General features: G+C 39.1%; 3 protein-coding genes and 1 long non-coding RNA gene across 18 annotated transcripts in view; 1 reads left to right on the top strand and 3 right to left on the bottom strand.

The window, feature by feature from the left end:
• Positions 1–5,274, bottom strand: part of carmil2 (capping protein regulator and myosin 1 linker 2) — a 39,723-nt gene extending 34,449 nt beyond the window's left edge. For 4 of the 5 annotated variants that reach the window (XM_029153288.3, XM_029153290.3, XM_029153292.3 and 1 more), the window contains exons 1-11: positions 4,978–5,273; positions 4,116–4,216; positions 3,874–3,924; positions 2,673–2,732; positions 2,469–2,590; positions 2,174–2,271; positions 2,023–2,093; positions 1,754–1,827; positions 1,592–1,667; positions 745–833; positions 383–477 (exon numbers count right to left, since the gene is read on the bottom strand). In XM_029153288.3, coding sequence (XP_029009121.1) covers positions 383–477; positions 745–833; positions 1,592–1,667; positions 1,754–1,827; positions 2,023–2,093; positions 2,174–2,271; positions 2,469–2,590; positions 2,673–2,732; positions 3,874–3,924; positions 4,116–4,216; positions 4,978–5,005 — 865 coding nt within the window. In that variant the 5' untranslated portion in view covers positions 5,006–5,273. Of the gene's footprint in view, positions 1–382; positions 478–744; positions 834–1,591; positions 1,668–1,753; positions 1,828–2,022; positions 2,094–2,173; positions 2,272–2,468; positions 2,591–2,672; positions 2,733–3,873; positions 3,925–4,115; positions 4,217–4,977 lie in introns of all 5 variants that reach the window. The other variant, XM_029153291.3, reaches the window with a different exon arrangement.
• A 3,583-nt stretch (positions 5,275–8,857) lies between these two features.
• ctcf (CCCTC-binding factor (zinc finger protein)) lies at positions 8,858–19,171 on the bottom strand. 4 transcript variants are annotated; one of them, XM_029152533.3, is made up of 17 exons: positions 19,030–19,170; positions 17,468–17,490; positions 16,908–17,088; positions 16,673–16,806; positions 16,421–16,540; positions 16,011–16,190; positions 15,356–15,571; positions 15,112–15,274; positions 14,615–14,785; positions 14,324–14,457; positions 14,041–14,161; positions 12,519–12,668; positions 12,268–12,428; positions 11,920–12,102; positions 10,909–11,038; positions 10,603–10,839; positions 8,858–10,499 (listed from the first exon to the last, which is right to left on the bottom strand). In XM_029152533.3, exons 3-17 carry the CDS (start codon positions 17,074–17,076, stop codon positions 10,252–10,254), a joined length of 2,517 nt encoding a protein of 838 aa, XP_029008366.1. In that variant the 5' UTR covers positions 17,077–17,088; positions 17,468–17,490; positions 19,030–19,170; the 3' UTR covers positions 8,858–10,251. The 4 variants fall into 4 exon arrangements, with proteins under 4 accessions (XP_029008366.1, XP_029008365.1, XP_055365437.1 ...); XM_029152532.3 differs by lacking the exon at positions 17,468–17,490 and having other exon boundaries at positions 19,030–19,171; XM_055509462.1 differs by lacking the exons at positions 17,468–17,490; positions 19,030–19,170 and adding an exon at positions 18,479–18,616.
• LOC114856795 (uncharacterized) overlaps positions 18,696–23,421 on the top strand; it is a 24,282-nt gene continuing 19,556 nt past the window's right edge. Inside the window, exons 1-2 of the long non-coding RNA XR_003786131.3 lie at positions 18,696–18,805; positions 18,920–23,378. This is a non-coding gene — a long non-coding RNA (uncharacterized LOC114856795). The remainder of the gene's footprint in view (positions 18,806–18,919; positions 23,379–23,421) is intronic.
• ripor1 (RHO family interacting cell polarization regulator 1) overlaps positions 20,363–23,421 on the bottom strand; it is a 30,847-nt gene continuing 27,788 nt past the window's right edge. For 6 of the 8 annotated variants that reach the window (XM_055509460.1, XM_055509461.1, XM_029152530.3 and 3 more), the window contains exons 21-23: positions 23,175–23,371; positions 22,093–22,176; positions 20,363–21,979 (exon numbers count right to left, since the gene is read on the bottom strand). In XM_055509460.1, the coding sequence (XP_055365435.1) occupies positions 21,782–21,979; positions 22,093–22,176; positions 23,175–23,371 (479 nt within the window). In that variant the 3' untranslated portion in view covers positions 20,363–21,781. The remainder of the gene's footprint in view (positions 21,980–22,092; positions 22,177–23,174; positions 23,372–23,421) is intronic. The other 2 variants (XM_029152531.3, XM_029152527.3) reach the window with 1 other exon arrangement.

The following is a 23,421-nucleotide window of genomic DNA, read 5'->3' as shown; positions in this document are numbered from 1 at the left end:
TCATCCTCCATCATTCATCTCCCTCTCCTGACATCCAACTTTGCAGTGTATACTCACACTTTTGGACAAACTCAGCATTTCTACTGTTATTGTACCTTTGGGACGTTGCCACATTTGTAGTTCAAGTTTTGTTTGCCTTTGAAAAAATACACCGACTTTCAACGCGCATCTAAAATTCCATGGATGTCCACAAAACCAAGCATCCATCCATGTTAGAGTAAGCCACATATTGATAGTTTTGCAGTAAATGCAGAACCTTTACCTAAGAAGAACATGTACAGTTATACTGGTATCACACACGATTAGACGGCATGAGTTTAGGTGAACTCTAATATAATATGTCGATTTGAGTGTCCCAGTGTATAAGGAGCCAAAAACTCACCTTTATCTTCAATCGCGTTGCCTGACAGGTTAACAGACTGTAGAGAAGAGGAATTGTGTTCTCGAAGGGCAGCTGCCATTTTTACTGCGAAATCCCTGAAACAGAACAATGGTCACTTCACGCATTACAGCAAATATCACAGCAACAGAATTGGCACAGAATAGTTGCTTCATCATACTATCAGTATTAGCTTCAAGGAATGCTTTACAACCAAAAAAGGAATACTAGTGACTCTGACATCAGCTACAGGAGCTGCCACTCTATCATCCGCCTCATCTAGAGTCTTTGTATCAAACCTCTCAAGTCTTGCTGTGAGACGTGTATTTAGAATTTTGTCCACGTACAAATCTGCACAAACTCACAATTTGAGTCCGCTGTCTTCCAGCGAAAGCTCCTCCAGGCTGGGAGATCTGGAGAGCAGGAAGGTCAACTGCTGTTGTACATCTAGTGACTGAATGAGCAAAGACAGAAGACAACTATTGAAAACCAGTGTCCACAGGAGATAAAGTTAACAACAATGAATAAAGATCCAAAGGTAGTGTGACAAATAAAAATAAAGCACCAACAGGGCTTTAGGCTTCACCAAACAAACTTGATCTTCATTATTGTCTTCTTGTAAAAATATTAACATATTCTAATTGATCTCACACATTTCATGTTCATGTTCATTGTGTTTATATTGATCTTTGGAAGTAATACAACATTCGATCATGCTCTCATCTACAGTAGGTGACACCGTTCCAGCATCATAGTCTTGTCTAGTTCAGTTTCCGGTTTTGTTTTGGTACTTCCTGTTGAGCTTCCTGTCAGTTCTAGTGCCAGATTGTTTGTGCTCGTCGTCCAGTAAGTCTAGCCTGTGTACTGAACCTTTTTTTGTCTCTGCCCGCTCCCTGGACTTTGTATTTGGACTCTGCCTCTGCCTGATCCTTGTCTGTACCGTTGCCTTTGTGTTTTGAACATCACCTGACTGACCACCATGTAGCCTGCCGTATTGGATTTACCTTTATTACAGCATCACTGAACTTCCTGCCTGTTTGCTGTGCGTTTGGGTCCTTCACCCTGCTCGTTCGTGACAGTAGGATACCTGCTTCCTTTTTCTCAATTTTTAGTTTCGCCCCCAGAAAAGGCAGAAAATCTTGTTTACTTGCTTGTGTCACTGACAAGCGAATTATTACGAATAAGATTAATAAAACCAATGAGAGTGTTTACCAGTCTGAGTTCCTTGCTGCAGATTTTGGTAAACCACTGGTTGAAAGACAGAGCTGCAACTGCTAATGCCAAGTCTCTAAGAAGAAAGAACAAAGAGAAGAACTGAATGAAGCGTGGAGCTGATCATTAAAAATAGGATGAAAGTGTGTTTGTTCCCTTAACCTGCTGTCTAAGTGGCTGAAGTCCTGCAGATTGAACTGTCTTCTCTTATGGACATAGTAAATGTTGTCAACATCCTGTCAATAGGCACATTTAATTAAACATTTAATATACAAAAAAGGATGAAAATACTACTATAATAAAATACAACAATATAAACATACACACAGTCTAGATACACATAGTACAAGCCGTGAACTTCAAATTCATAAACATTACAGTTACCAGTGGAACATATTAGAGCATTTCATTGCATTACGTGAACATCTCACCCATGGAACTTCCTCTCTGATTGGTATCTCATTGAAATCACACAGAGCAGCATACGTGTCAGAGAATCCTCCTGGTGAAATTACAGGAAGTGATGTCAGCTATGCTGTTAAGATGGATTCGACATCTGTACAGTAAATAAAAGATACACACCACAGTAACCAGGGTGATTATTTAGTTGCTCCTCTTTGGCCCCAGCCAGTGTAAAGAGTCTCTGCTGGAGATCTGGAGTAACCAGCTTCAGTAACTTCCTGACAATGTAAAGGACAGAGGCAATTTGTTTAAAGATGTAAGAGAAACATAGAAGGTCACAGCTCTACTTGAATGACTTCACTAAATTACTGACTGTTCCATTTGAAATAGCATCAACAAATTTGCCATCAATTGTTTGGTCATTTGAATTAAAGGTGAACCTTGTGTGTGTAACAGACTATAAAGAGAGACTCACCCTGGGGAGGAATCAGGAAATATCCTCTTCAATGAAGCCGTTATGTGACTAACCACAGCTTCTAGATCCTCAATCTGCAATGCACTGAAGGACAGAGTCTGTCTGTCTGTCTCCAACACGATCTGCAATAGATAAACATCACACATTGTGATGCTTATTCTCTGCAAAATACGCAAATGGCCTCACGTTTTATTTTGTTTGTACCTGTGTGAGACTGTGGACATTGATGGAGCAAATCTCCAGGTAGCTGAACGTGTTCTCCACCTGTAGGCACAGACCCAAACACACACTTTTGAATTAGTGGGATTAGAGTCAGTACAAAGACAGGTAGCATTTACATGATTTACCCTTTTTATAAAAGCCAACAAAATCTCTACATGTTCAATGGAAGTGACCATGAAAGTTTAAAAACGTTTAATCCCAAAGACAAAATCTGAATTTAAACACAGGCACACAGTTAGTAGGGTTAGTCCCTCCTCGCTCCCTCTTGTATGTGTTCAGAAGGACATGCCCAGATGCACATCTTCTATCTTTTAGTGGCCAGATTGGTATCTGGCAGTGTCATTATGGCTCTGTGCTGTTCAAATGACAGATGAGGCTGGAGTTAACTTCAAATACAGGTTCTAATATGTGGAACCATTGTTCTATGTAGGTATTTGTTAAAGCTTTGCCGATTCACTATTTTGGAGATATTGACCATGTCAAGGTATAAAACTATACCAAACAAGCTCTAGTTTATCAAGCAGACTCTGAAGCGTTTTTTCCTATTCCCAAAGAAATAAGATGGGAGAGATCTGCAGCAGAACCACCACTTATAACTTACAGCAAGCATTTAGACTCTAAAAGGTTGACAATGGAACATAGGTCAACAATTTAAGTCGGTGAAGATTCTCACTTATCCAGGTTAAGTTAAAAGTTCAGTCATGTCAACTGAACCTCTTTTTAAGTAAACAATTAAAGCAACAGAATATAAAAGAGTCAAAGGTCATTGTTGATTTGTGTTTCATTGTTTTTTCTCAATAGAGGATCAAATGTAAGATGAATAAACTACATATAATAAAGCTTTTATTAATGAATTTGTGACCTGAAATGTTCTAAATTATATATAATATTTGTGTCTTGAGTGAACTCATCATGGAATAATTCTGTTTGAAATTGTTTAAAATTATCATCATGAAAACAGAAAAAGTTTTATAAAGGTCATAAGGAGGACTTGTGCCTTTAGTAGTGACAGTTAGGCTGAGGGTGAGGGTGAGGGGCCACACAACTAGCAGCTAGTTTAAATGGTAATGGATGCTTATATCAAACTGAATAATGGTTAATCATTGTTTCATATAACCTATATGGGAAAAAGATAAACAGAGTTCAGGTTTGCAACAACCCTGCAAACCCAGGTGCCATTTACCCTGACAGGCAGCTTGCTCGTAACCAGGAAACCTCTCCATAAGCTCAGTATCTAAGGCAGAGAGACAAGATTAGAAGATGCTCAGGATATTTAATGTGTGCTTTACCAGGTGAACAAGACAGTATCATGAGGCTTTAGCTCAGAGAACACAATTTTATATTTAGCTGCGTATCTGATATAATGTGCAAACTCCTCACTAGGTGATGAGAGATAAAAGGTAGAAAAGAACTTTAATCACTTACCAAAAACCTGTTTGCTGATTTCCCACATGACTGACTCTGGTGCAAAGCGATGGGTATGAGCAGACACACTCTGTTGGGCTTCAGCAGCTCTGAGATCTGCTCTGTTTACAGGGTCACAAACAAACAGGCTTACTGTATTAACCTGTGTTCAGATTTGGATCCTGATCTGCAGCTAAGACATTCACCTGCAGCATTACAGCAACATGCTGGAGAGTTTTATTAAGAGCATTAGTGAGTTGTGTGTGTGTGAGAGTGAGGTTTACAGATGACTTGATGGTGGAAAAGACGACAGGTAAAATTTTTCTGCCTGGATGACCATAAGAAAGGAGTCGGCAGCCATCAGTTCTAGACACCTGTGGTTTCTGTTGAATAATAAACTTGTCTTTCCTTTTCAACTCTTTGTCCATCTCTTCTTAATCAAATTATAAAATCCTGACAATTATGATCATCAACAAATTAAATCTGGATAAAAGTATCTACTCCACTTCTGTCTAGCGCATATCCAGTGGTTTATTATGCTGCAAAGCTGATAAGACCTCATTTAAATTCTTCTAGATGTGTTTTACCTTTGCTGTTTCAAATGTAATTAAAGCTCAACTAAATTTTAAAAAGACATGTAGAGAAAAATTGTGTTTCACATATGTTGAGAAAATAGATAATGTTAATTTAAGTGTTTCATTTATTTCAGCTATAAGCAGAACAAATGAATAATAAAACGAAAGCATCAGGTTTTGACATTTCCTTTACTGTGAGTTCTGCTTCTGCCTTAGTTCAACTCAGCCGGTTATAAAAGCCACTGGGTTTTGGCACTTTCAAATTGTCAACCTGTCTTTTATGGACCACTGAAATAAATTAATCTTACCTTGCAGGTTCTGGGAGATGGAGTCCATAATGTAGAAATAAATTAAGAGAAAACGTAGACATGTACTTCTGCCCCGTAGCCTACATTGACTGGAAACTTAATCAACTTAGTGTTTTACAGCATATCGCTAAAACAGAAGTGTATCTAGATCAGTCCTCCTGGAGCAACACAATCAAAGGACAGAAAAGTTTAAATTAACCAACGCTGGTCAATGGGTGCATTGTGTCAGAGGGCGAAGCTCTGGTTCGTTGCAGCTGAAATGAGCAAATGGAGGCAGAACGCAGCAAAGGTGTCTGCAACCCACTTTCTTTTTTCCACCCGTGTGTGCATGCACACTGCACACAGTTTCTGCTCATGCACACATTTCTTGTTGACATCGACACACACATCCTGTTCCACCTTATGAGTCATTTTAAGAGCAAACAGAGAGGAGACTGAAAAACCCACCACAGTCAGGAAGTCTGCAGTTTCAGAATGGTCTAACGACATGTCACAGGCAGGTATGCGTGCACACACAAGGAGCTTCTGTAAGGACTCACAGCTCCTGCTTCTATAGCAGGTGCAATGGTTATCTGTGCTCTGACCACACGGGGGCGCCACAGCTCAGGATAAAATTTAGACAACAGAGTAGGGTTCATTGCCAAATGAAGCTTCACAGGCTGCTATATTATACACAACATCCTGACAACCTAAGCTCAGCCATGAGATAGTAACATCACAGCTGATCCAGACACTATTATATTTTCCTGACATTCCTCACACTGCATCAGTTTGGATGGGACGGTAATATTTAGGTCAGCTCCACTGGCTGGGTGCCCAAAACAGCCACAAACCTGTTGTGGCTGGATATTGGTCTATGGTGGCGAGCCCAGCTCCCACTACTGTTAATTTCACACTACCTCACACTTCCTGAATGACTTCTTTGGCTGTTCTTTTCTGCCTTGATGCTAGTACTAGTTTGCTTCACTATACATGGTCAAATATAGTATAAATAGTAAATGTCCAGTTATTAATCGTGCACACACATTGGGGACTACTTGGGTTCAGAGGGCTAGCACAAGGGCTGATCAGAGTAGGAGGCAGACTCTGCACCTGTGCTGAAGTTCCGGAAGTGATGATTTATTTAACAGCTGGGTATGATACATATTTACAAAAATAGAAAAACAAACAAAAAATGAAGCAAAGCAATTATTTTTCCCAAAATACCTCAATAGGGCAGCTGCACTAGCTGATCCTTCCTCACGCACCTCCCACAACATACTGTTGCTTGTTGTTGTTGCTGTGCTTTTCTCTCTCTCTATCCTCTCACCCCAACCGGTCGAGGCAGATGGCCGCCCACATCCAGCCTGGTTCTGCTGGAGGTTTCTTCCTCGTTAGAGAGGGAGTTTTTCCTCTCCACTGTTGCTGTCAAATTAAATGCTTGCTGTATGTGGGATTTGTTGGCTTTAGTTGTGTGAGGTCTTAAACCTTACTTTGTAAAGTGCCTTGAGATAACTTTGTTGTGATTTGGCGCTATATAAATAAAATTGAATTGAATTGAAATTACTAATCAAATACCTAACTATCTCAGGATAAACCTTCTGCCAGGCATCCCATTTCCTCCATGGGGACTTCTCCTCTTTAAACACACTGCTGCTGAAATTTATCAGGAAACATTTCAGACACTAAAACACATAATACTGTATGTTTAAACATAATAATAATAATAATAATAATAATAATAATAATAATAATAATAATAATAATAATAATAATAATAATAATAACACAGCATCTTACTGGTTGTACTGGTCTCAGACAGGTACAGACAGCGGTCAAGTTAATTTGAATGTGTTAATATTAACACGAAGAGCTCAAGTGACTTAAAATGAGGCAGAAATAGACTTCTTGTCAAAATATATTGGCATAAATCACTTTTTGGCAACGTGGAAAGAGCTTCTTACTGGTTGTACTGGTCTCAGAGAGGGACAGACAGTGGTCAAGTGAACTGGATGTTTATTAAATCTGTTAATATAATCGAAAAGAGATTGATTAAGTTAACATGAGGAAGAAATAGGCTTCTTATTAAAAAATATTGGCATCAATCACTTTTTGGCAACATGGAAACAGCTTTTTAATGGTTCTACTGGTCTCAGACAGTTACAGACAGCGGTCAAGTGAGCTGGATGCTCATTAAACCAAGAAGAAACCAAGAAGATAAAAATGAGGCAGAAATAAGCTTTTTATCAAACGATAATGGCTGTAATCACTTTTTGGCAACGTAAACACAGCATCTTACTGGTTTAACTGGTCTCAGACAGGTGTGGAAAGTGTTAAGATGTACTGGATGCCCATTAAATCCATTATTATAATCCAGCAGAGCTCCATGATCTTAAAATAAGGGAGAAAGACTCTTTCAGTAAACAGATATTGGCTTTAATCACTTCGTGGCAACATAAAACCAGCATGCTACTGGTTCTACTGGTCTTGGTGTATTACATCTGTAAATATAACAAAGCAGAGCTCAGTGTATTTAAAACAAGACATAATTAAGCTTCTGACCAAAAGCTCTGGCTCTAATAATCACGTTTTGGCAACATGAAAGCATCTTACTGGTTTAACTGGTCCCATACAGGAAATTAAAAGTGGTGAAACAACTCGGTGGTCACTCGTGCAGTTTTAATCAGACACAAAATGTGAAGAACAAACATGTTGCAGCAACATTGGGTCGTAGATCTGAGTCCTAGCGTCATGTCATAGAGTTAAACAGTCACGATCGCTGTAAAGAGAACTACGATGATTATTGCCGTCGTTTAAACAAAATCTAAAAGACGTGGCGTCACTACGTCCACTAGAAAACGTTTGAAACCGAAATAAGCAGCTGTAGTCCCACACAAACCGAGCTAAACGCCAATGAGGCGGTGCGCGCTCCCGCGTGCGGAAATCAATTTCTGGCAGACAGTCACTTTTTGGCACGACACTGGGCAGCGAGGATTCACGCGTCATCATGTTTAGCTCCACCCCTAAATGAGACAAACGCCGATAGCGCATCGCGATAACGCCCCCTTTCCTACTCGGCACACACTTTGTAGCCTCGGTACGGAACGTCACATCAGTAGTAATTGGATGCTTCTTCCTTTGTCTCCTACCTGGCAAGTGTGTGTGGTTTCAAACAAGTTGCAATGTATATTAAAACTGATTGAATAGGGACAAGTGGAGTGCTCTCACAAGTACTAACGGGGCTTTTTGTTGGTTGATGTATGGTTTCAGTAGCTCAGTTGTTTTTGAGGGTTTGCATCCGTTTTCTAGTTTCCTTCTTTCCTTTCCTTATAAACACTGAACATATAAACGCAGCACTTTTGTTTTTGCCCGTTTTCTATGAGCCAAGCTTTTTCCACATACACAAAAGGTCCATGCCTTTCCAGTATTGTTCACAAGAACGCAGAGCCGCATACATCTTTTTTAATTTACATATCTAGTTAACCAATCTCATGAACACAATCGTTTCTTTGGTCCTGATCCAGTGTCTGTCAAACCTGTGGTGCTTAGAATTTGTGAAGCATAGACATATACTACGAGCCTATTCATTTTCCTTTGTTTCTGTACAGGCTACAGTCTTTACGATTGTCACCTGTTTAAACCTCTTTATTGACAAATTGCACCAACAGTCTTAACTCCAAAGCATCATCTGTTTTTTATCCCATCAGAATTATTTTAGTCTTCATCAACTTTTTTTTTCCATTTTGTCAGCCATAAAACATGGATAGATGCATGTTTTATTATTATTTTAAAATTGTTAATGCAGTCCTCCTGTATAGTATAGTAAACAATCAACATATAAATACAAACCATGCTACTGCTACAAGAACAAAAAAACATTCATTTCCCATCCATCCACAAATCATGATACACTCATAAAAGAGCATTTTATTCATAGTTTTCCACAATAGTTACAGTCATTTTACTCACGTTTGCGTTGAAGTGTCTCACTGTCTTTTCTTCACACAGGATTTTAACACCTGGCATCTTACCAGTGCTCTAGCATAGAATAAATGGCCCATTTAACGATTACAGCTGTTATCAAATGAAAGGCCACATAACAGCCACAGCCTGGGGAATCAACACCACTTCAGAACGTTGAGCTGTTTTTTTTTTGCTATGAGCAACAGAATACAGACAGAAAATGACTCTTCGCCTCAGTTTAGTACAGCTTGGTTGATTAGGAAAAGCTCAACCGTGGAAGGAAACCTTGGGGCATTTAGTGTCAAAGACATGAAGCACCAGTTATGACACCAACATGTTCAGCACATGAATCCCTAATTTCCAAAACATAAAAAAGAACGGTTTAAAAAGCATAATTAAATCTTAGCCTACCACAACTGGTGGTCATTGATTACTGAGTGGCATTCTGGGCTATCAACTGGAAGATGAACTGCACTATATATTGTCAATAAAGAGTAATCAGTATCAGTCACTGCTGATTACAACAAAATATTTATGTTTACAGACATAATTACATGTTAATTTAGGTATTTGGAATGTTCAGAATAATAACTATAATACAATATTTTAGCCTTTTTATCTGAGCAGTGACTTACTTTCGAAATTAGTGAGTAGTAGTCAGATTTGCTACAAGCTTGCCAGTATGTGCGTCACCTATGTTCTCCATCTAAATATAGTTTCAGTTAAACTGAAATTATTTTCCCTTAAAATACTACATCTATATACACTGACACACACAGCTGGAGACCTGTAAATTGAGACCAGCATGGTTGAAAACTAGGTGAGTATGGCAGCAAAAAAATCTGAGTGAAATGTGAAGATAAAATAATGCATCTCTGTGTAAAGGAACATAGACCTTTCTGGCTACACACAATTGCACAGTGCATGAGCAGGGACTGAAAAAGGATGTGGCTTTGGGTATAAACACATAGTAAACTGTTCATTTAAAGACATTCAACTAAATTGAAAAAGAAAAAAAGATAATAATTTAAACGTTAAGCGCCAACTGACATCGAGTCTAACGTAGGAGATGATCAACTGTGTAACTGGTATTTTGTATATGTGAGACCAAGAACAGCAGTTTGCATGCAGCTATTTGTGGATCTGGATTTTAGAAGGAGTAGTATTTACATGCAGCTTCCCTTCTTTACGTTTTTGCTCTCATCATTTTGGTGGCCCCATTAAAAGCACTAAGACATCTTCCGGGGAGATGGGAAATAATTAAGGATGTGGAAATAATGTGTCTGCCAGCTTTAGACATAGTCCAGCTACTTGTGTGGCTGTATGTTGGGTTTATCGGTCCATCATGCTTAAGATCATCTCTGGTGTAAGATCTCCATTGGCGGCAGCGCCTGTCGTTTCTTCGCTCATAGCCAGATCAACTGTCTCCGCCCCATCCCCATCTAGCCTCACCCCCGCCACTGTTAGGGCCACTCCCTCTTCCATAGAAGTAACTGTAGAGTGGTCACCTTCCTCCTTCTTCACTATGATGTTTTCAACTGCTCCGGTGCTCTCATTGTCCACCTGAATTATGGCAGCAGCTACAAAAGAGAATGACAATGTGGTGCAATGCATGACAGATTAACCTCAGTAGATACAGAAGTGTAGTTATTGTTTAGATGTATTGTTTGACTGTGTCTTCACCAGAAGCAGCAGCCTTTGCAGCCACCCTGACTGACTTGCTGGGTGGTGGGGGCTTGGGGGCATTCTTTGGAGGGCGCCCTCGTTTCCTCTTCACTGGGGGCTCTTCAGGGGCCGGTAGAGGAATGGCAGGGGGGGCTTGGTCAAGCTCAATGCTCTCTGGCTGATCATCTTCCTGTAGCATTGTTTCTTCCTCACAGTCACCCTCATCTTCCTCATCTAGTTCAGCTTGATCATCCTCTAAATAATAGAGTTACAACAGTTATCCTAAAAACCTAAAAGCACGGTCATCGAATAACATATGCTCACCACTGTCGTCATCTCTCCTGGTCCTCATTTTCCGTTTTCTTCCTCTCGTCCCTCTCTTTGGACCTGGAGCTCCATTCTCAGCATCGTCCACCTCACCACTGCAGTTCTCAGCATGTCGAGCCATGGTGTTCTACAGGAACACACAGTTAGTCTACTGGCTAATAATGTGACAGTCTGACCCGAACCTTTTCAATAACAATGAAGAGAACATTTTTGCTCACGTGAAGGCTTCAAATTCACTGGGACTCCTTTGACCCCTTCTGAAAACAACACAACCCTACAGGCTCATTTTACCAAATGAAGCAATATTTTTAAAAGTGAAAAAAAAGTATTATCTAAAACATTAAGGGTGTGAGAGTAAGATTGGCATGGACATATTTTCTGCAAGGTTGCTGAGATATGCATAATTTATGAATTAATATTTATAATAAAACACATTTATGAAAACTATAAAGTCCAAAGATATGGTAAGTATCTTTGTCATTTTGGGGGAACACAAAATAGAGTTATTTCTCTTTAACCTGCTGAGGTGGCACGGTATCTTTTCAGATGCCTCATGGACACAAGTCCTATGAGAAAAAGGGCCAGAGAAAGACCCAGGACATGCTGAAGAACCATGTCTCTCAACTCCCCATGTGAACACCTTGGAATTGATAGGCCGTCTGGGGCTCTTTGTTTAGATTTCTGCTCCCAGTAGCCAGCCTTTGGTACATTGCTACAGCAACAACATTTAATTACAAACACTCGCCCACATGAACAAAAATGCATATATAGTTTAGTCTGCAACTAGGAATATGTCTCATTCAGTCCTTACTGTGGAGCTGTCAGACCTGATGGAGGTTTTCAGGTGGCTAAAGTAAAAGGGCGTGACACCGGACTGAGAAAAGGTGAACCTTACCCAGAGTGTCTGCTTCAGAGGGGTGCATTTGGAGTGTTCTCACATGAGCAAAAACGACTTTGTTTGTGAGGGACTGAAAACACCCTTAAGGTGGACCACAGAAGTGAACATACCCTGCGAGTGAACGTCTTGCTACACTTGGGACAGACAAAGACTGTGGGCACAAAGTTGGGGTCATGGTAGCGTTTGAAGTGCATGTCGAGCAGCTGCTTCTGCCGAAAGGTTTTTTCACATTGGCTGCAGGAGTATGGCTTCTCTCCTGTGTGGGTTCGACGATGCATCACCATGTGACGCTCCTGGACACAGCAGTATAGGAAACACATTATAAAGTCTATAAGTCTAAATCTAACATGACCAAAATAATACCTCAAAACAATAGCATGGCATTTATGGTATGGTATGGTATATTTGGCTTGATGTATAATTATCACACACATAAGTACACAACTGTAAACACCTACCTGGCGACAGCAGTAGTCACACATGTCACATTTGAACCTCTTTTCATTCTTATGGGACTTCTGGTGCTGAATCAGAGCATAACGCTCATGAAAGACCGCATCGCAGTAACGACACTTCTTGCCCGTCTCAATAAATGAATGCTGCTTACGAAGATGCACCCCTGAAGTTGAACATGGAGAAAATGTAACAAAATAAAAAAGGAACATGTTAAAGTAAACACTGGGTTTTACTCGTGTGTGTTGTGTCTTACCCAAATCACTCTTGCGTGCAATGACAGTGTCACAGTGTGGACAATGAAACTTGGCCACATTTTCTGTGTGTTTCTGCAGAATGTGCATCTTCATGGTTCCGCTTTGGGTGAATCGAGCATGGCAGATGTAACACTCATAGGGTTTTTCTCCTATAAAGAGAATTGTAACCATTAATAGGTGATAAGTGTTAAGTTTTATCAATCACAAGTATCACATACAGATGACTTGCACCTAAATTACTACTTGTGCTTTGCTTTTCTTCATTTAATTCAATTTTATTTATATAGCGCCAAAACACAAAAAGGTTATGTCGAGGCACTTTACAAGGTAAGGTTTAAGACGTTACACAACTAAACCCAACAGATCCCACATACAGCAAGCCTTTAATTACATTTGACAGCAACAGTGGAGAGGAAAAACTCCCTCTCTAACGAGGAAGAAACCTCCAGTAGAACCAAGCTGGATGTGGGTGGCCATCTGCCTCGACCGGTTAGGGTGAGGGGATAGAAATTTAGTTTACATTTTCCCTAACTAGCAATAAATAAACAATTTGTTCCAAAGCTTACACAGTATGTTTTCTAAACGTTTAATAAAGTCCCTGTCCTGGACAAATTAGGGCTTTGAAATTTGTAATTTTATTGCAAGTTGATGATGATGATGTTGATTATTAATATTATTATTAACTAGACTGCATCTTCAAAACTATTAATGCTAGGGCATAAATTTAGGAATCTTGATAATGTTTACATGCATGACATTTTGGTTGGCGTGGTTGATGTCCCACTGGCAGTCACATGATCCCAGAAATCATTATGTTCACACTGTGTGGTAGAAATTTCCCATAAAAATTGCTTTTGCCTTTTAACCCCTTTTTCCTGCTCTGGTGGAATGTCTCTCTGGACCAATAGAATTGTTTGTGCCACCTTATATCACCATGAGTAAGAATGTTTACATTCTCACTTCTGCATCATAGTGTCTTGTTAATGAAAAGGAAGGAACACCAAGCTTCAAAGACAAGATGCAGTCGGTTTTACGGCCTTGGGTCAGGTGACGAGTCAGATAGGAGGTGTAAAAGACAGAAACATAATCAAACTATAAGTCAGTCAAACAAAACATCAGATGTTTTAAGCTTGATGTACAACAGGGCACAAGAAATTAGTTTTTTGTGTAAGAATGTTCAGTATTGCACCTAACCAGAACATGTTGACTGTGTGAACACAAAGGCACAATTTTTCCCATTACACACTGACATACAGCCATCCTGTACTTCTCTTTAATTAATTAATTTATTGTCACTTTATTGTCACACACAACGAACCTCATGCTTTCTGGAGCTCTGAAGTAAACTCTGATTTAAAAATACAGTTGAAATAGATTAAAATGAGTTTTAGAATTACTCCGCTGCTCTGTCTGTGAAGAGACGTCAACATAATTCATAATTTAAGACCCATCTTTACTGCTTTGTCACACACATTGTATCTAAACAGCAGGAAATTATTACAACAGTGGTGTCACTTTTACCTGAATGTGTCCTCATGTGTCTTTTTAGCTTGTATGTGTCTCTGCTTGCATAGCTGCAAAGACTGCACTGGAATGGACGCTCGCCAGTGTGGGAACGAATGTGACGCTTCAGTTTGCTGACCTATAAAAAAATATACACACCTAAATACAAAAACTAGCTAAAACACACACACTTTAAATTCCTTTAAAAGTTACTGGCAATAGATTATTTGATTTTGTTCACTCCTGAGACGATGAACAGATTGTTGTTGTTCAGCCTAAACAAGTATAAACACACACTTACCTCCACACTGGCATAGTCACACATGGAGCATTTGAAAGGTTTTTCATGAGTGTGTTTGTAACGTCGGTGACGAACCAGCTCTCCACTTGTCACAAAAGCCATGTCACAGTCTGTGCACTTGTGTGGACGGGTTCCTTCAAAACAAACAAAAAAAGACACACAATATGTTTGCATGAATCACCTCCCCTTTAAGTACTACTGATATATTTGATCTTTTTTCATTTATTTATTTACTTATTTTTCATTTCTGTTGAATGTTTTTTTTTAAAAGATGTGTGTTACAGTATGTACCTGTGTGTGTATTGAGATGGTTTCTGAGCAGGGTGACAGTCCGAAAAGCTCTTCCACATAAGTGACACTTGTGGGGTCTCTCGTCTGTGTGGCTCTTCATGTGCCTGTCCAGATTGGAGCGTCGAGGACATGTGTAGCTACACAACTCACACTGAAATGTCTTCTTTACTCCTAATGCACAAGATATAATAAGTGTGAGTGCTTTAGGTAAAAAAAACAAACAAAACAAAACTAGCTAAACAGAATGCAACCAAACTAACAATTTAATACATGACCATTATATCTATAACAACAATTTTATATCGTAATAGTAATAATAAGCAGGGCAAGCTTACAACTCATACCAACAGGTTCAAGCATACTTCACATTAGTAGTGCAGCACAAACAACAGCAGCCTCTATTAGGTTGTTATCACTGTATTAACTAGCAATGTGTTTTTTTATATATTACAAAGATTATAAACAGTGCTTCAGTATATACTCATCTAGTTTCTCACCTTTCTTCTTGATCTTGGTCGGTTTAGGTGGTTTCATGTTGCCCACTACCTTTTCAGCATTAACCTCTGACAGAAGGCCCTCTTGCTGTTCCTCTTCAAAATCATAGACACTGACATCCATGTCTTTATCTCCTTCAGCATAACGCAGACGACTTTTTTTCCCCTGTACAAAAAGTCATACATTAGACTCTATCATTCAAGGCACACGTGTCCAGATGTGAGAAGAGAAAACAAAACTCTTTACCTTTTTGGTCTTCTTTATGGCTCCACCTGGAGGCTGATAGTCTGGGTCTTTTGTCCAGGTTGGGTCATCATTCAGAGGTTGAATGGGCTCATCCTCCCCTTCCTCCAGCAGTTGGTTTCCCACCTCATCATCTTCCACTTCTTCAGCATTGTCTTGTCCCCCCTCCTCTTCTTGTTCCACCGTTTCTACCTCCCCATTAGCACCAACCTTAACAACCTACACAATAATTGAAATAACAGTTTACTAAGCAAGTTGCTATTTAATGTCGTTGTCTTCTGCAGCGCAAAAGAAATTAGGTGTCATGAAGTGCCCAATAGAATTATCAGCAGATCATTCACTTATTTTAATTGATATTGTGCATGCATAGGTGATGAAGAACCTATCTGAAGCAAGGATCTGAATGTAGCATGTGATGTAGCTCCTAATTACTAACAATTGCAGTCACGTTAATATTATACACTTACTGATCACTTCAAATAAATAGGTACACTATCACAGTGTTTCTCAATGCAATAAAGCAATTCTGCCATTAATTCGACACTTAATAGTAGAATCACACAGTTGGTGTACTGGATTGAACTAGGCTGAATATAGCAGGTAAGTGTATAGAAAAGGGTAATAACCTAAAACCTGCCTATTAAACATTGGTGTGTACCTGAAAACCCTCTGGCAGTGGCAGTGTGTGGCAGATTACTGGCTCTCCATCCTTTGGAATAGCAGTGGTGTCTACAAAGGTGGCTTGCTGCAGGGCCTCAACAGTGGTAGCAGACACAGGCACCTGGACCAATTGAAGCTCCCCTAGGCCCAAAGCTGCCTGCTCTTCCATGTTTACAACCTTTGGACAAAACAGAATACACGCCGTTACATATTTAGAAAATCTGAAGGCCAAGTATCAAGACAAAGCAAAGACTCGAGAGTGGATATGAAGCACCTGAACTCCTACAGAGTGTGTAAAACCTGCTAAACCTGCTGGCATCAGTGTGAATGTGAGTTTACAATTTACAATTTAAAACCAACTTCCACTACCAAAAAAGGATGCTGCAATGTGAAATTTAAAAGACCTGCCTGTAGTGTGATGATCTGGGTCTGGTCAACTGTTGTAACAGTAGCTTGGTGCGCAGCACCCGCTACCCCTCCAACTACACCCACTGTTGCTGACGATCCTCCTATTGCACCATCTATTACCTGAAAATCAACATTGCTGTTAAATAAAAATTTAACTAAAGCAACACACATTAGGTACATTTCCTAACTATTTTGTATATCACCACAAATTAAACATTTTATCAAATATAGTGCTGCTACATGTGAGCCTACCTCAGTCTTCAGTTGCAATAAGGTGGGATCCAGTGAGTCCATAACCATCATTTCAACCCCTGCTCCACCATCAACTCCAGCACTGATCAGCTGCTGTTGTGTCTGGCTGGTTGGAACCATTTCTGCCCCCTGCACTGAAACGCAGGATTGTTGGTTAATTGGCAGCTGACTGTCTCAACAAAATGTACATAATTTAAAATCTGTTTTCTATTGTGCTTTCACAATTTAGAAATACCTTGATCAAGGACAACGCCATCTTGTTCTTGTACTACACCCCCTGCCTCTGCTGCTTGCTGAAGAAGGTCAGCAACCATGTCATCCTGGCTATGAACAGCCTGGATAGAGGAAAAATCTTTGGCAGGGATCTCCACCACCCCTACACCATCTGTTGGCCCTCTGTCCATGCTGGTTAGGGACTGAAATACAGGTTGTAAAAACACCATGTAAAAGCTCTTAACACAAAGCAGTAACTTATTTTCTAGTGCTCATCAATGTTCAAATTTAAAACACACACACATACACACAAAAACACTTTGAGTGTGGTGATTGAGTATGGCATGAGGACACATTTAAACATAGAAAAATATTTAACTTAGTAAAGGGTTAAAGTGATCTGATGTTTAACAAACAATGTTTAAGAAACAGCAGTTTCAGTTGCTTTCAGCTGAACTAGGAAAATTAAACAGAAAACAAAAAAAAACTAGTAAATTCAGGGTGCAATATCTCAGATTTCAAAACAAAAATGTCATAGTATGCAATTTGACATAATCGTGTCTCATGTTTTTTTTTTTTTACCTTACATGCACTTAGTGTTACCTCTGTAAAAACACAAACACAATGTCAAAGAGGATTAGATACCAAAGAGGTTGAAACAAATAATTTCCGTGCCACAACATATTAATGAATTGCTCTTTGACAATTACTTGTTTATAGTAAAGGTTCCAGTTTGTTTATTTATCTGAACAGAATGCTGTGCCGGAATTAAACAATATGTATATGGAAAAACCAAACTTTAAAACCAGCTTAAATGTCCCATGTTCACCTTGGTCCGAAATTACTTTGTACACTCTGTAATTGCTTAGACCACACAAACAGCAGCGTTGTAATAAATCAACTGAAAACAGCACAAAACAATTCTGCAAAATGGAACAGATGCAAAGTCGTCAATGAAAGTTGTTTTTTACAGACTTCCGTGTCCTCGGGAGTCTCTAAATATATGTATGTAGAATGTGTAGAATACCTGGTATAGGCCTTTCATAAACCCTTTAGCTATTGATATAGGAAATTTACCACGAGGCAAATATCAACAACATTAAGTGTGACTGTGGTGGTTTGCTTGCAAAACATTTATAAAGCGATTTTTGTAGCTATCCAGGCCACGTCGTAGAGGGAGCTCTCCGCTGTAATATTTAAATATCTGTGGGTATGAGGCTCTAGGTGGGCTTAGAAAAAGAGACAAGCGGGCAGCTGCTGTAACAACAACTGCCAATACCGACTACGGCACAATGACTGAAAACGGGAGAGAGGCATAATACTTGGTCATGGAAGATCGTTGGAAGACATAAATCGCAGCGCCTAGAATAGTCACGATTGGAGGAACGAGACATTCATATCGCGTTCGCATTAACGGTGATTTCCGTATGTGACAACTGGGTTGCAAAACGACGGTAACAGGACGGCTAAACAGTTTGACTTTTATGTCATTACTTAACATTAACGCTACAAAAATCACAGCGTGTATAGTATAATTATCGCTTGGGCCATGTTTAAGAACTCGAACGCTTACATGTACAAACGTAACCTTACCAGAGACATTGGCCTTGAAGCTTAACGCCAGCTAGCTAGCTGTTAGCTAACGTTAGTTGCCACGTTGATTTAACATTTTACGTTATGTCCCGTTTAACGTTGATACTTAAAAATTGCCTAATGATAACACCAGGGTTACCACTTTACGTTTCTATGTGGATACCACGCACAGAGGAAGGTTTGTGTCACACCTAACGTTATGCTTATTTTAATACAGCAAGCTAATATTAGCTATGGGTGATAAAACACGCTGTAAAGACGGAAGACAAAGAAGCGAGAAAATGGACGCCTTGGCCTAAACTCTCAAACCAAATCGACAAAGTAATCGTAAGTAATCTTCGACGATATTTTCCTATATAGATCTGGAATACAACGTGTGCGAAAGAATCTATTACAACTTCAGTTATTTAAACATTTTTGACGTTTTTTCAATAACGATAGAGGGAGACAAACACTCTCCGACGAACTGCACGGACCCGGAGCCCCATCGTGACACCTAGAGGCCGATTAAAGATCCTGCAAACTCCCTCAGAAAAGTAGTGATACTTTACCTGTTTTAGTCTATTTATCCTCCCGGTTAACTCTGTCGAAAGTATCTAATGTCCACTAGAAAGTTTACAAAGCTTATAAGACACGCAGAACTCTTCGCAGTTTGTTTTTAACCCCTCTCCCGCTTTGGTAGAGTAGCCTCTGCCACAAAATGGCAGTTGGGAACTCAGTGCGCCTGTGCGGCCGCTGGGGGGTGGTGTCGAAGCTGGTGCATACACCCTGATTGGCCAGGAGGGGCGCCTCGTTGGAATACATTGAATTCCACTTATTAGGAATAAGAAGACTTGAACCGTCAGCAGCACGAACCTCACTATTCAGAAAACCGTTTATTCTACAAGTCCAATGTTGATATTAAATATAGAAAATGAACACAGATGTACTATCATTTAAAATCAAACCTGTTTTAAATTATGTGTAATGTCATGGGGAGTTGTGAACATTTGCTTAGCACTGCAGTAATATATTTTTTTCTTAAAGTGTTTGTGTGTTTATATTGAATAAATTAATAGTCGGTCATGTAGGCAGACACCTTTGTCATTTAATATGTCACAATCATTTGTGGCCAATGACGTCTTTTCGTGAATGACCTGACTTCAATTAAGGTCTTATCATATAAATTGTTTTGACATCTAACCTTAAAAAGCTCCAAATGCAGAATAAATATGTGCAACTGATATTTGGTACATGTGATAAATATATCTAAATGAAATTAAATATGGGATTTTCTATTGTAATAGCCTATGTCCTGCTCGATAAAGAGCCTCAGTGAAGAAGAATATTGGCTGTGCTAAATCACATTTGCATCCTCCATTTCAAACTTGTGTTTTCTACAACTACTATGTTACCACAATGAAAAAGACGTACATTGTGATGGGGACAATGATTTCCAAACTCCATTTCCAGCATCTGTTAGTTGTTTGTTTATATTAATCTAGACCCAAAGGATGTGATGAGAGCCGTGTTTTAGAACATGAACATCCATTGTTGTAGACATGATGTTTGTACAAATGGTAACTTGCCCTTAAATGAAGACATTAGTAGTTTTAGTATCTTAAGGAAAAATGAAGGTATATTGTATATTGATGTCATTCATAATTATCAGACCATAATGAATAGCAACAATATATGATAATGACATTTGTTTACTTTGGAATAGTTATCAGTAATAAAGGTTTTTAGTATAATAACAGAATTTTGTTATTCCTTTATGATTTGATTCACAAAATTATACACAAACAAATGCCACTGCCTTATTTGTAGAGGTCACAAATCCTGTTATTTACATTTTGATGTTTAATCATAACTGATGCACAATTTAAACACATCAGTATGTGGTAATGTGCCAATAATATATATTTTAATTGTTAAGGTTCTTCACACTAGACATGTCACATTTCGTTCATTCATGTGATTTGGACATTTATCGTGTCATGTAAGACAAATGAATGACAATACAAAGTCCATCTAACAACATAATGTAGAAATACAAGTCATTAAAAAACTACACCTATAAAGAAAAAATGTTATTCATTCAGCAATATTTAGTGCAGAGTAATACACTCATACCTTAATCCACACCTAGAGTTTTTACCAGCCAACAGTAACCATAAAGCTCTTTGAGGAAAAATATGGAAGGCCTTTAGTTTATCACTTGAATGAAAAGACATTTCACAGCATCAGTGTTTTCAGCCTTAAATAAAGTCTTCTTCTGTACAGCTATATTGTCTATGGTTTGCTTCCTGCAACACAGTGAAGGCAACCTGCTCACCAGCCTGCAAACTGATGTCCACACTAAACTGTGCCTCTGCAAAACAACATGGCTATAGGTCACTATCTTCACTTTTCATAATGTTTTCAGCAGGCCTAGAGCTGATCCCAGCAGTCGAGATTAAATGCACCGTACATCTTGGAAAGACCACGTGAACCCATGGCCATGCTGCAACTCTGCTAAGCACCATATAGCTCAGTGGAAACGGGTCAGGAATATAGATTTTTCTGCACAAACCCAACGTGTGATTTAGTTTTTTGTCTTACATATCATCACATACAGTAAAATGTACACAAAATGTAAAACGTTTGTTTGACCATTAAGCAGAATCACTGACTAAAACAATCCCCGTTAATTTCATTGAGTTCATGGCAGCAGTATTATTCTTTCAGTAAAAAGGAATTTATATGAAAAAGTGCAATAAGTTCATAATGTTACTCAAAACAAGTAAATGAGGGTTCTGTGTTACTGTACAGTCTAATGATAGGTTGAAGACTCGTCAACTTTGAAGTCTATGCATAGTGTTGTAAATCAAATAAAACATATGTTTCAGCAGTCTTTGTAATGCAGATTTGCTGTAATTTCTATCTACAGTATTATGTAAATTAGATAATCTCAACCGTTCTTATATTTGTGCATTGTATTAGAATATATTTCTATCTTTTACATCTGTTTTATTTGAAACATACTACACTATGTTTTGACAATAATGCAATACAATATTCAGTATTTGCAAGCATATCACCATTCAGCCACTCATATTAGGGTAAAATAGACTTTGATATAAAAAATGATATAATGATATATAATTTTTTTTACAATCTTTGGCACTTACACAAAAGAAAAATAGACTTAAAGTAAGTTTGTCTATATTTGTGCCTTTGACAGTGTGTTAGAAAGCAGTGCTGGCCATGCTGCCTGGGGCGAAAATACTTGGGATGCTGTCCTGAGACATTTCAACATGTCTGTGTGCCATCTTTCCTTCCTCACCTGCTCCACACACAACACAAAACAACAGAATCAAGAACAACAAACCTATCAAGGATTTCAATAATCATAGTAAAAAGACAGAAAACAAGAATGTTTGCATTACCAAGCAGTAGTAGTGCTTGTTTGGCAGCCTCCCTGACTTCATCCTTGTCTGTCCTACACAGATACACTAGCTGGTCAATGCTTTCTTTGGCCTGCAATGACAATGGCAAAGAAAAGCATGGAATACAGTGGGCAACGCTGTATTTTGACAGTAGTTTATAAGAGCAGAGCATCTCTAGATATCAACACAGAGTGCGTGTCTTACCTTGAGACAAGATAAGGCCTTGCATCCACACACCCTCATTTCCACATTCTCATCTTCCAGCAGCTCCAAACAGCTGACCAAAGCCTGATGAACAGATGCTTTTTAGAAACAGCAAAGTCTGCTGCATGTTATAGTTTAACAGAATAAAATTACAATTAAACAAAAGTCTTCACAGTTTAATTTCTTACTGATTACTGAGATGTTGGTGAATTAGTGACTTAACAGCAAAGACTGAGCAAATCTGTGCTCTGTACTAAAACGGCAATAATAATGGTAATGCAAACAGTAGGACCCATGCAGGGAATGCAGAAAATGATGTGTATGTTGGTGGTGAGTCCATCACTTTAGGACCACTGCATTATATTGGCAGCTTGACATTTGGTACTGCTGTTTTATTTTGAAGGTCACTCACTACAGTACCTTGACTCCCGCCACTAATCATGTACACCTGTTGTTAATAACCGGCTCTCTGAATTGAACCGCCTGCTCAGGCCCTGGCCGATGGCCAGGTTGTCTTCACTACCCTGACATCCAAGTCCAAGAAGCCCATCTTACATATGGAGCCTTGTTCATGCCATATAATAGAGTGCTTTGTAATCTTGACCATGACATGTCTCTGCTCATGTTTTGTCCAAGAGAAGTGCAATTTATATGGATCCTAATATGGTATAAGTTTATGTTCAGGAAACTGCATTTACTCATCCGTTTAGGAACTGTTAGGAAAGATTTAGAGTATGTTTGTTTTGTGTTTTTTTTCCCAGGATGCTGTGTTGCTAGGTGTACCCGTGAGGTTCTCTCAATGTTTCCTAGCTCTTCTTCATCATCTTCCTTTCTCAACGTGTTCCCGGCTATCCTTCCATTCTGCTTGGGTTTAAATGTAGTAAATAAAAAGTTGTGATGTGATTAACTGTTATTTTACCTTCTTACCTCTGTGCCCACTTCAGAGCACGCTATTACATATGTAGAGCTCATGGAGTCTAATTTACTATTCTAATAAATTCTATTGAGCTGTGGTTTTGAGTCCTGTATTAACTTAATTCATAACCACCCACACATGCATACTACATAGTTGTTGAACACACCAGCTCTCTTTGTTTGGGTTGTGCAGCCAGACTTCTCAGTAAAGAACTGGTGGCAGCTGACACTTTGCCTCTTGGGTCTCCCAGTAATTTGACCACAGCGTGAAGTCCTTCTCTCCCAAGGCTGCTCTCTGCAGGTTGCCGCAGAGTTTGGACAATCACATCCTGGTTTCCTGAAGCCAGCCTGTGCACCAGCCACACTGGAAGGTGAGAAAGGTTTATACTGATTATTGTCACTGGTTTACTTACT

Source organism: Betta splendens, chromosome 6 (assembly GCF_900634795.4).
Source record: "Betta splendens chromosome 6, fBetSpl5.4, whole genome shotgun sequence".
NCBI lineage: Eukaryota > Metazoa > Chordata > Actinopteri > Anabantiformes > Osphronemidae > Betta > Betta splendens.
Note: the sequence above shows the minus strand (reverse complement) of the source record. Positions and strands in the feature narration are given on the sequence as shown.

Excerpts from the sequence above, each read along its gene's own strand:
- ctcf (XM_055509462.1), bottom strand. Across the intron at positions 14,162-14,323 it reads GTGACTATGCCAGTGTGGAG|GTCAGCAAACTGAAGCGTCA; the intron begins GTAAGTGTGTGT and ends ATTTTTTTATAG. Across the intron at positions 12,103-12,267 it reads GTGACTACTGCTGTCGCCAG|GAGCGTCACATGGTGATGCA; the intron begins GTAGGTGTTTAC and ends TGCTGTGTCCAG.